Genomic DNA, 12,544 nt, shown 5'->3' with positions numbered 1-12,544 from the left:
GCTCACAACTGTCTGTAACGCCTGTTCCATAGATGAATGCAGGCGAAATACCAAATGTACATAAAATACAAATAAATAAATAAATCTTTTAAAAAGAGTTGCCTTGGTTATGGTGTTTCTTCACAGTAATAAAACCATAACCAAGGCGGAGGAGCACATCAGCATACTAGAACACCGAGGCAGGAACATCTTGAGTTCAAAGCCACTCTGGGCTACATAAGAGACCATTGTCTCAGAATTATCCCAAGTTATCCTGTTTCTTTTTGCTTCCCAAAATGAAATTACTGGAAAAGGTGCTTCTGAAAGTCTTGCTATGTAGCCCTATCTAGCTTTGGGCTTAGGGAAATCCTTAACTTCTTGGTGCCCCGACACTGTACCCTACCCAGCTCTTCTGTCACCACCTAAAGTGACAAGTGTCCCCTCTATTCTCCTTCTGCTTACAGAGCCCCCAGGGGAGACCGAACCCCCCAAGCATGCTGGTGCTCTCAGAATGCTCTTTGAGGTCAGTGACCTCACACCCCACCTAAGAGCTCCCCAGCAGCCAGGGTGTGTATGGAAGGCAGTGGCCACATTGGGGACATTCTATTCCCCAGGGCCTCCCAGCTTCTTTCTGGATCCTCAGCCCTTCTCCTCCTTACAAATGAGGGGAGGCAGGCCTGCTGTGTGGAGCTGGGCCATTCTTTTTACCTCGGATGGTCTCAGGGACACCATCTGGTCATGCAGCTCCTGTGTCTGTCCTACGCAGACCAAGGACCAATGCGTTCACCCAAACCCAGGTTCAACACTTTGCTATCCAGGTCCCAAATTCTTGACTTCCAAACCTTGCTGATCTCATAGCTGACCCCACGAAGGTTGCAGCACCTCCCAGTTGAGGTTTCTCCAAGGAAGGTAAACAGAAATCGCTCACGGAAGGACCTCATTCAAATACAGATTATGAGCCTTCAGAGTCTGTGGGTCTAACTACCAGCACCGTAGTACAGTTCATGGCTGGACTACAGCAAGGCTGTAGAGGCCAACTGCCTCTCAGCTAGCATCGTCCAAATTAGAATGGGGTCAGAGAAGAAAGCCAGCATCCGTTTTAGGATGGTATCCAAATACAGCTAGAATTTTCTGAGAGGTAACCCAAAGTCACATACCCCACCCGCCGTGAACATCCAGACAGGTTGTCCATTGCAAAGAGACTTTTACACAGCAGGTGGCAGTAGAGAGACTAAAGACCCACCAGTTCAGAGGTGACTTTACAAGGACTACCTGGCTTCCTATAGATATCAGGATGGTGTTGAGAAGAGCATTTGCCTTGTTCCTTAAAATATTCCTCTTTGGCAGGACAGGATGGTGCACACCTGTAATCTCAGTACCCAGGAGATCGAGGCAGGAGGATTGCTGCCGGTTCAAGGCCAGCCTAGTCTGCATAGTGATTTCCAGGTCATGCAGGAGGATCCTGTAAGACTCTGTCTCAAACGACAACACTAAAATGCAAAAGAAAATCCCCCAAATACTGCCTCTCAACCTCTGCCCTCAATCAACTGCGCTGTTTTGTATTTAGGGTTGGGGAACATGTCAATAACTTCGATACTCAGCAGGATGTCCAAGTCTTGAACTCAGGGCCATTCTGACTCAGTTGAAGTTATAGGTATAAACCAACATGCTTGATGCACAATTTGTTGCTGCTGGTGTTTTTTTTTTTTTTCCTAACTGAGCTGCAAACACCTGTGACAGCAATAAACATTACAAATTATTTTTAATTAAATGTATGGATATGTGTATGTGCAAATGAGTGCAATACCCCAGGGGACCAGGAGGGGGCGATAAGCCCCTCCCCCTGGAAATGAAGTAATGCGGACTGCAAGCCAAACAACAGGATACCAGGAATTAAGCTCTGGTCTTCTGTGAGAGCAGCAAATGTCCTTAGCTGCTGAGCTGTTTCTCCAGCCCCTTAGTAAGCCTTAGAGTGCACTTTCCTGTGGCACATGGAGCCAGCACCAAGCCATGAACGAAACTTCTCTGTGTCTAACTCCAGAATCCTGCTATCCCCAAGAGGAACCCCTGCACCCATCAGCAGACAGTCCGTTCCATTCACCCAAACCCTGATGAACATCGGGGGGCTTCTCAGTTCTCTGTACTTGTTGATTCTGGACATTTCCTATAAATGAAATCATCATACCCGGGCTTTTGTGTCTGGCTTCTTTCCCTCAGCATCCTGGTTTTGGAGGTACACTTATGGTATAGATATTTCAATATTTCTTTTTCTTTTTTTTTCTTTTCTTTTTTCTTTTTTTTTCTTTTCTATTTTTCGGAGCTGGGGACCGAACCCAGGACCTTGCGCTTGCTAGGCAAGCGCTCTACCACTGAGCTAAATCCCCAACCCCAGTATTTCTTTTTCTTAAATGATTACTTTATTCATTTGTATGTGTGGATATGCCATGTGCATGGGTAGGGAGGTCAGAGGACAACCTGTGGGAGTTGGTTCTATCTACCACACAGGTACCAGGGATAGAACTCAGACCTTCAGACGTCACACCAAGCACTTTTACCTGCTGAGCCACCGTGCTGGCTTCCTTCTTTCCCTTTTGACCAAAAATCCCATCATCTATCTGGGTATCCTACACCCTAAGCAAGTGCTTAATTATTGTGCTACATCTCTCACATTTGGTTGCTTCCTTCCAATGCTAATTTAAAAAGTTGTTACGTGACGTGTTACATGACACTGATTTGCAGTGGGCAGCGTCTCCAGTGTCTAGCTGCCCACATCACACAGACCCGACTGGCTGCAGAGTCCTCAGATCTCCTCTTGTCCCTTCCTTGTCTTTAACAAGCCTCTCCACCATAACACCATGGAGCACTCTGTCATTACACAGGGCTTGCACCTGCTCAAGAACTCTCTGGAAGTGAACCGCACTGCTGTCCCGGTGTGCCTGGCTCCCTTCCCTTGGCATGTTCTCTCCCCAGTGACTTATGTCACTCTATTGGATGGCTTTCTTGCTCTGTAGAACTGTATGTGAATATACTATTGTGTGTGTGCACCCTGAGTTAGCCAGACATTTGGCCGGTCCTACTGCCTATCTGCCCCCACGGGCGTTTACCACTGGCAGACATGCTTTCCCGTTAAGTCACGCGCTATAAACCTCGCTTGCGTGTTGGATGTGTGAGCGCAGTTCTACAGCTGCCCAGGGGACAGAGCTGCTGGCCACAGTGTGCCTACTGGTTTGCTTTTAGCAGACAAGCGTGCAAAGGCAGCTCGTCCACTCCAAGCTTCCACCTGCCAAGGCCAAGTTTTCTTAGCTTCGCTTCCCATCGGTGCTGAAAACCAGCTAGCTGGCTCAGACCTTCCAGTGTGGCCAGGCACCACCAGGACTGGTGACAGCACAGCTCTTGGGTGGCATTTCTTAGACTGTCCTGGAAGGGGCTCTTCCTCTCACCTGATCCCAACTCCCTCTCACCTGCTCCCCCGATTGATCGCAACATGATTTCTCTCTCTTATCGGAGCAGTTTACAATTTGCCCATCCATTCCTCCCACCCAGCCTAGACTGAGAAGAAGCGCGTGAAACGTCACACACAGGCGTGCCCCAGTGTGCCCATGTTGGGCTACTGTGATGTGGAGGCGGTCCAGCTCTTGAGAGAGCACCTTTTGATTGTGTCCCGTTTCCTACTCCATGGAAGCTCAAACTTCTTCCCCACAGCACATACGCTGTGTGGCCTTGGCTGGGTGGCTAGCCCCTGGCCTTTCTACTCATGGGACAAGAGGCCACCCAGGAGAGGAGTTGTGTGTGGGGCAGCCAGGATACTCCAGTTTTTGAGTCAGGCCTTGGGACCGACTAGGGCAGTCACATAGTACATTGGGTTATCTAGGAGGACAGAGGGAAGAGACAGGGGCATATGAAACCTCAGGAGAGTGGGGACATCCACAGAAGGCCAACAGTTTGGGAAAGGATGGAAATTATTCCTGACACGTGTATGTGTACGCACATGGGGACTGAAGGACAACATCAAGTCTCATTTCTCCCCCCCTGCCCCTCACGTTTTTGAAACAGGGTCTCGGAACGTGGAACTTACCGGTTCAGCTAGGCTGGGCAGCCTGCAAACTCCTCAAGTCTGTCTCCCTCATCCCAAGTATTGGGATTCCAAGTGCATACACTATATAGTGTCTGGCTTTGAACGTGGTTGAGGGGAATCCAAATCCAGGTCCTCATGATGCGAATGTACCAAGCACACTCTCCCATCTTGATCCAGCTCTGTCATAGGTCTGCGTAGCCTAGACTAGCCTTGAACTCCAGGCCTTCCTGCTTAAGAGCTGGGGTTACCAGTGTGTACCATCATGCTTGGTGAGCTCGAGGAGACACACCCGGGAAGCAGCAAATGGCTGCTGAGGTGCTGAGCTAGGGCCCACTACGACCCCCTCAACAGGGGCCTGGGTGTTTCCAATAGAAATTCAGAGGTTGGTTTGGCTGTCACAGTGGGTGAGGGTGCTGGCCAGAGACTCGGCTTTTTCAGGTCCCACAATGAACTCAATAGGGCAGCCCTGTGTGACAGGCTCAGGCGCCATGGTCAAGCACCCAGAGCGAGAAGCCAGTCCTCAGGTGCGTCCTGGCCCGCTGCATGGGACCCCCCCCTCCATCTCCCCCTCTAACCACACAGCAAGGCCAACTTTCATGAGTCACTTACAGTTTATTTTTGCCTGAAAGTATTTCACATCTCTTTGTACACAGCTACGTGACAGTATTTATTATTAACCATCAAGAAAAGCAACATTGCGGGGTGGGAGTGGGGGTGGGGTGGGGGTGGCATGTCTTAGTTCTTCGTTTTTTTTTTTTTTCCTTTTTAAAATTTTTTCCTTTTTTTCCTTTTTTTTTTAACTTTTTAATTTTTTTTTTTACTTTTTTATTTTATTTTATATTTTTTTCTGCTTCTGCTTCTCTCTGCACCGGGGTGCTGTGAAGTTCGGAACCGGGGTCTCGGGGTCGGGAGGAAGCAACAACAGAAATCAACAGAGAAAAACAAACACAAACCAGAACTCACTCCACACACACACAGGCACACGCACAGAAGAAAACCTGCCACGGAAGGGGAATTAAGACTGAGACTCGAACCCGAAGTCTCTCTGTTTTTGTTTTTTTTTTTTCCTTTTTTTTTTTTTTTGGTGTGTTTTTTTTTTTTTTCCTTTTTTAAAAAAATGAGGGCATAGTTGGGGGCAGGGTGGGTAATAAAGTCTACCTGGCAAAGTATAAAACAAATGAAGCATGGTCTCCATCGAATAAGATTAAATAGATAAAAAACAATTAACGTCGACTGGTGGGTCTGGTTTGGAGGTGCCAGGGAGGGGAACGATTTGTGCTAAACTAACATAAAAAGGGCTGGAGTCGGGGAAAGGGGGGGGGATCCCCAAAAGAACTGTCAAAGGGCTGTTTCTGTACAGTGAGGGCTTGGTAAGAAAAAGCCAACTGTTTGTAAAAAGAAATGAGGTTGGTCTGCCTCCGGGCACAAGGGGGAGGGGATGCCGCAGCAGTGACCACGTCGGTGGAGGGGAGGTGTGGACGGTCGGGTCGGGTCAGGCTGGCTGGGTGACGTAGCTGCTCTTCTCTCCCAAGAGACCATGCAAAGAAGTGGGCATGGGGCATGCGTTAAAACCACAGGGTGGGGAAGCCACAGGTTGCAAGTCTCAGTAGGGGACAGGGACAGCATAAAAGGGGGTAAGGAACGACAGCAGGACCTTGGAGGACCAACTCTCCTACAGGGGTATACAGGGAGGGAAGGTCAGGGCCCTTCCAGAGTCACAGAAGCAGAGAAGGGGAGGTGTGAGCTACAATACGGAGAACCTCTTTCTTCCTCTCCCCGCCCCTCCCCCCCATCTTGATCCCCACCCACGAGGAAGCTGGAGACATCTGGAAATAATACAGAGTAGCAAGTGGGCAGACTGACTGACCAGGAGAATATTACCATACAGAGACTGGTAAGAAAAAAGCAATTAAGTTTCCAAAGGTCTTTTTTTCCCTGTTGTTGTTTCCTTTAAAAACCTGAACTACAAGCACTAACCCGACAGCTGACTGGTTCAGACAGTACTACACGCCAGGGGCTGGGGGGGGGTTGTGTGTGGGGGAAGGTAGGGAGAGCGGGCAAGTGGGGGCAGGTGAGGAGGGAGGGCCGGTGAAAGACTTCATAAATAAGAGCGGGTCCCAGACCCGCAATTTGTCAACGTTTCTTAAATAGGTGCGTTATTTAAATCTTATGTACAACAAGAACCACTTTGCATAGCGATGGTGAGGACACAGGACGATGGGGTGACGTGACTGGGTATTCCTGCCCCAATGGTAGGGGTGAGATCTCCGCTCGGTGCACCTCCAGGAAGAAGACTCCTCCTTCTGGCCCGAGTCAACAGCATCAGGCTGGATGAATGCTCCCTCCCCACTCCCCACGGTATAACACAACAAAGGCAAAGAAACTCCACACAGGGATTCCCGCCCACCCCTCCCTGCCCTGCCTGCCCGCTGTTCCTCCTCTTGTTGCCACCAAGGCCGCTTTTGATCAAGGTCAAAGGTTCCAATATGAAGCTCTAAGAATTAGGCGGGGGGTCTGGGCGTGCTGAGGATTTCCCCACCCTTCCTCCCTCGGCCCCCCTAAGACTCCCCCATCTATCCCGCAGCCAGGTGCTGGGACCACCCCGGGACCCACTGCTCTACGGCTATTAGTCAAGAGTCATTTTTTTTTGTTTGTTTTGTTTCTTTTTTGTTTTTGTTTTGTGCGACGCCATCCTGTGCACACAGGGGGCTTCACCAGGCTTCTGTGTAGCGAACATCAACCTCCTTTAGATTAGGAAGCTTGGCCTGCAGGGGATTAAAAAAGGTACCAGGTCAAATACCAGCCAATGTCTCTGACCACCCAACCCATACTCTCTCTACTGTAAAGTTGTGGGCTCTCAGGGCCCTAGAAGGGGCTGGTGACCTTACACAGAGAGCAGGGCAGGCGGCCTCTGAGACATGAGAAAGTGGTTTACAGGAACCCCAGCCCTAGAGTAGATGCAATTACAATTGCCGTGTGAGACTGGACTACACATCTGACGTCCAGCGGCTTGTTTTCTGGTGATCACAGCTAAACCGAGTCCCATCTCGCTCCCAGGTGGCCTTTAGGATCGACCGTAGCATTCTGAGAAAGCCCTGAACGTCATGAAATAGACTATACTTCCTAGGTCCCTTCACAGAATGGTCAGAGTGGGTGAGGGACCAGGACACACCTAGCCAGCCTGCACTCCTCCCTTAGGTTCCTCTGCCCTTAAACTGCAACATGGTCCCGTCTGAGCTAGCCTCGAACAGGTAGGAGCTAAAGATGACCCCTCACTTCTAATCCTTCTGTCTTCAGCTCCAAGTGCCTGAGTATGCCCTACTTCATGGGGTTTATATGGTACTGGGCATGGAACAAAGGCCTTTGTGCACACCAACTGAGCCCTACCCCATGGCCCAATCAACTTGTAAGATTCTTCTTAGCTCCTCCTCCTCGTTCCTGCTGGTAGACTATTCTCTCAACAGTTGTCTTCTTCTTTCACTGTACATCGGCCTCTAACTCATTAATGGTTTCCTGCCTCCCCAACATCATCCCTGCACACCCACTAGTACCATTCAGCAATACACATGCATCTCCATGTACACACACACACACACACACACACACACACACACACACACGCACGCGTGCGCGCCGGGAACAAGCAATAATTGTTTTAAAAGATAGTGGGAACTAGAGAGGTCAGCCATTGCTACTCTTAGAGACCTGAGTTAGGGTCCCAGCACCCATGTCAGATGGTTCACGATCACTTGTAACTCCAGCCCCACAAAATCTGGTCTTCTTAGTGTTCTCTCTCTCTCTCTCTCTCTCTCTCTCTCTCTCTCTCTCTCTCTCTCTCAACAGAAAGCAAGAGTGAGTTTTCCTCATAAGCAGTCTCGCCTATCTGATTTCAGGGGCTCTGTGGCTCCTGGGGATTTGCACGCAGGACACCCTGATGGCTATGCTCAGGTGCTGCACAGAGTGTCTGTGAAACACACGGATATATAGGTGTGTGTGTCCTGGGGCCACACTCCTTCCAGGCCTGACCCAGTGCTGCGAGCACTGGTTTGCAGAGACATCTTCAATGTGCCTAGCTCTACGGGTGTGGGCCCCTACTCTCCCACTGTTGCCCTCTAAGTTCTGTGCCTTTTGGGATTCAGTGGCCTCTCTGGTCACAAATCATGGCGGACGGTGTTTGGTACAGAAAGACTGGGCTGGACTAGAGAGTGAACCATCTGGGTTTATCAGAACACAGGGCAGGTGTCCTCAGAGACATCGGAAGTGGCATAAGTCTGACCACTGGGCTCAACAGGTGCTATGTCCATGCCTGGACCAGAGAGCAAGCCCAGCTATGGGAAGACCAGACAGCAGTCCGTAGTAACTGCAAGGCCACTAGGAGATCCTGGTGAAGAAGGACCCCGACCAAGGCGTTATGGGGACCCTCTGACAGTGGCTTCTGGGATGCTAGGTTGTCTCTGGGACCCAAGACAGGACTGCCGAAGGCCCTGCTTCCACCTCCCCAAGAAGCACGTGTGTTCTGATGGATGACACATGCCAGATGCCACACTTAAGTTCTCCTCTCCCTGCCCAGTTGCCAGGACAGGACCCGGGGGCAAGAGGCGCTGCCCCAGCCAAGTGAACACACGGCCTGCTTCTACCCTGGCTCCTGCTCCCACAGGTCATCTTTCAGACAACAGCTGAGGTCTTACAACTAGGACTTGGTACCCCTCCAAGAGTCCCCAGGGCTGTTCTGGCACTGGATAAAATCTAGTCTTTCTATGCAGCCCCCTGTCCTCACTTTACAGGTAGGCTTGCTAAGGCCAGGGTCTGCCTGTCTTCTCTGCTTCAGAACCTTTGCATATAAAGCCCCTCTCTCACCCCTGGACATCCCATGCTTCTTAATCCTTCGGATCCAACATGAGGTGGCCTCTGTTTGGAAGGAATGGTCCTTGGTTTCTCCAAGTCATATAGACATGACAGTCTCACTTCTAGATTGTCAACCCCAGGCTGATTATGCCACTCCCCCCCCCTCCCCTTCCCTATCTCTGTCTGCTTCTGGTATGCCAGCCTTTGTGCTGGAGAAGCCTCTCTACGGGTGGCGGGCGGGGAACGAAGGAAGGAACCAGCAGGGAGGGGCTTACCTTCAGATCCTCATAGGTGTCAGCCGAGAGCTTGGTGCTGTTCATATTTAAACTGCAAAGACTCTTCATGGCTAGGTAAGCACAGACAGACAGACAGACAGTGAGCCAACATCTAAGATAGGGCAGGACAGAGACTCCTAGGCCAACTCTCAGTGTGGATGTGTGAAGGAGCTGTGATGGGTGTGGGTTCAGCTATCATGACCAACATGTAGCCCACTTCACGCTCTGGGGTCTTTTCTTGGTCCCTGACCTCTGACCTTCTCTCCCTTTTCGGATCTGGTCCTGCCCGCCTGGGCATCTCGAATGTTCCCTGGCACTGCTGGCTCACAGCTCTGACTTTTGGTCTCAAGAGCAAGCATCAAGTTGGGGCTCACTATGGAGCAAAGAGGTGTTTGCTGCAGACACATCCAAGTGCTTCTGCTGAGACGATGAGGGGACCAGACAGACACATGGGGATTCTGCAGTGTTGATTAGAAGCCCCCCCCCCCTCTGCCCCGTATCGCTCGCTTCTCCTATCTCAGAGCTCCCACCTCCTGGAACCAGTCCACAATCTTGCAATGTCACAGCACAGCCATCTCTGAGGCCTACTGTCCCACTGGATGCTGTCTCCCAAAAGTCTGTTAGGTCATTTCCCAGCTGTGCCAGAGGCCTCGTGTCTAAGCTATTGGGTTAGAAAACAGGGAGATTGGAACATGGAGATTCCCTGGTTCGACGCCCTTTGATCAGCTCTGTGAAACCAGCATTCCAGTCTCTCCCTTAGGCCCCTGTTACTAAATGCTTCTCAAGACAGATCCAGGAGTGCCTGGGGACCCAGTAGCACAGAGGTGTGCTTGCATAGCTAGCAAGGCTGAAGTTGTTGGGGTGTAGGAGTGTGTGTGTGTGTGTTGTTCCCTAGAGAACTTTCCTTGCAAGTGGTTTTGTGGTAGCTGGATGGAAGGCACTGGCTAATCTCACAAACATCCCCCTTTCCTCCAGACTTCTAGCTCCCTGAGGGTGAGGACACCCCTCTGCTTGTTCTCGGTGCCTGGCCTGTACCAGCATGCAACAGGTCTCTACAGAAGAGTTATTAGTGAACTGCTCCCTTTCCAGGGTGCCCAGCTTGGGGTCAGCCCACCTGCTGCAGACCCCGGTACTCACAGCTGAGGGCCAGCAAGCCCGCGTCGGTGACTGGGGTCTCACACAGGTTCAGCACCTGGAGCATAGTGAGGTGTTCCGACAGGAGCCGCAGGCCGGCGTCTCCAAACTGTGGGGTACATGGGTTCTTAGCTTCTCTGGGTCTAGAGGAGGGGACCTAAGGCTGGGGGCAGGAGTGGGCAGTGCTGTGGGATCTGGCTAGCCATGGCCTTCTTTTCAGAGTTTCAGATCTAGTTTCTGACAGAGACCTAGGGACATAGGCCAGGAGAGGGTTTCTGTGAGTATCTGGCCTAAGGCTCCTATGCCTGAAGGCAGTGCTTGAAGGGTCTTTTCCAGAGATAGAGAAACCTGCATCTATCCAAGAGCTAGGCCAATGTACGAAGCTGGGATTGGGACCTGGCAGGCTCTAAGAGACTATTGGTATGTGTATTCCTCTCAATGGCAGGCTGGAGAGGCATAAGGTGAGCTGAGGTGAACCCTCAGCCCTGTGTCTCCCAACTCAGGAGTCTGTGCAGGAACTGCCCTGGGCTTTAGTGTTCCCAACTAGGAAATGGGCACAAGCCACCGACCTCCCTCTTGTCTGGGACAGTGGGTTAAGGTTCTATGTGTAGAGCAAGTGGCTGGGCCCCTGGACCCTGGGTAGAAGAGGGCAGGGTGGGGCGGGCACCTGCGTGGACCACAGGTTGAGCTGCTTGAGAGAAGGCAGTTTGATGAGGTGCTCGGCGCAGGCACTGGTGACGTTGGTGAAGGCCAAGCTGAGGTTCTCCAGGTTTCCAAAGGAGCCGGAGCTCAGTAAGCGGGCCAGGTCCGCGTCCTGCAGTGGGTGGGTGGGTGGGATGACGCTCAGGGCAGGCCGGGGTCTCTAGGAGGTGGGCCTCATCCCTCTGCCTTATCTGCAGTCAACAATGTCTCTGACTGCCCCGAGGGCTTCGTGTCCCCAGAAGCTGTAGGGGGTGACGGCTCGGCCTGTGATGTGACTCACAGCTTTGAGTCACGGGCGGGTTGTAACCAAGGCTGACACCCTCCCAAGCAGAGCTCGCACATGCACATGCGTGTCCTCTGTGTGTGTGTGTGTGTGTGTGTGTGTGTGTGTGTTTATGTGGCCCACTTGCCAGCAGTTTTCCATGTGAATGGCCGGCCACCACCCTCAGCTCTAAGCTGGCAGAGAGCCTCACATGCCGAACGCCCTGGGCTGTGAGGGTCTTGTCTTTGACTTTTAGCTGTTCCCTCAATTACAGCCAATTTCCCAGAATTCTTTGCAGCTAACTATGGCCAGCCTGACCAAACTTAGGAAGACTCTCCAAGGAAGAGAAGGGCAGGCTGCTCCCTGCCACTTCCTCCTTCCTGCTGTCTGGGATGGACACGTAGTGGCTGGAGCCTGAGCAGGCTTCATTGGTCCATGAGGGGGTAGCCGTGCCTCAAGGACAGGGGGGTAGCAGGAAATCAGATCCCCAAAGACTTCAGAAAAATGGGAAAATGGTGAGCACACCAGACCGTACAGGGTTGTGAAGAATCAATCAGACTGAACAGTCTAGTGCCCGTTGGCTACTGTTACCATGGTTACCAGCAACCCCTAGGCAACCTTGCTGAGGAAACCAGCCGTCTTTGTTGTTCTCAGGCATTGGAGATGGAGTTTCACACATTTAGCTAAATGGGTGCTCTACCAGCCGGCTGCAGCCCCGGCCTCTGTATCAACAGAAAGCTTTAGCATGTAGCATCTTGAGTCTGATTTTTGTTCCTGCCCCTTCAGTCCGTTTACCTCCTACAAAAGCTGGCCTGGTCTCCCTGTCCCATGGTAGGCATTTGTGTTCCCCCTGTCCGTCATCCCTCATCCCAGCGGCTGGACAGTCCACCTTCCTGCTCCGTGCATCTCGCCCTACCTCACCCCACCCCACACAGACTAAAGCCTACTCACCGTGGACTTGGAGGGCAGTGTTAGCCTGGTGGGTCCGCCTTTCCTTTGCTGCAAAAAGAAATGAGGCCAGTTGAGACACACGTCCACTCTGTCACCAGCCTCATGAAGCCACGGCTACTTCCTTGGGCAGAAGATGCCATGGCGGCCGCAGCACAGGCAGCTGATGGCCTATGTGACACCAAGCTCCACCGGCAGAGGTGGAAGTGTAGATGCTCTGGTGGGAGGCGATGTCACCCATGCAGTTCTTGGGGTAAGTGGCACCTACTTTGGTAAGGCTGGTTACACCTGAACTGTCCACACCTTTAGCTCAGAGCCATAGTG

The 12,544-nt window shown here is 51.6% G+C and overlaps 1 protein-coding gene across 4 annotated transcripts in view; it reads right to left on the bottom strand.

Moving 5' to 3' along the window:
- Positions 1-4,646: 4,646 nt before the first annotated feature.
- Cmip (c-Maf-inducing protein) overlaps positions 4,647-12,544 on the bottom strand; it is a 206,042-nt gene continuing 198,144 nt past the window's right edge. For 3 of the 4 annotated variants that reach the window (XM_063277945.1, XM_006255684.5, XM_039097643.2), the window contains 5 exons: positions 12,224-12,271; positions 10,976-11,122; positions 10,312-10,417; positions 9,175-9,245; positions 4,647-6,819 (listed from right to left, as the gene is read on the bottom strand). In XM_063277945.1, the coding sequence (XP_063134015.1) occupies positions 6,766-6,819; positions 9,175-9,245; positions 10,312-10,417; positions 10,976-11,122; positions 12,224-12,271 (426 nt within the window). In that variant the 3' untranslated portion in view covers positions 4,647-6,765. The remainder of the gene's footprint in view (positions 6,820-9,174; positions 9,246-10,311; positions 10,418-10,975; positions 11,123-12,223; positions 12,272-12,544) is intronic. The other variant, NM_001163273.1, reaches the window with a different exon arrangement.

Source organism: Rattus norvegicus, chromosome 19 (assembly GCF_036323735.1).
Source record: "Rattus norvegicus strain BN/NHsdMcwi chromosome 19, GRCr8, whole genome shotgun sequence".
NCBI classification, from domain to species: Eukaryota; Metazoa; Chordata; class Mammalia; order Rodentia; family Muridae; genus Rattus; species Rattus norvegicus.
The sequence above is the reverse complement of the archived record's forward strand: the minus strand, read 5'-3'. Positions and strand labels throughout refer to the sequence as shown.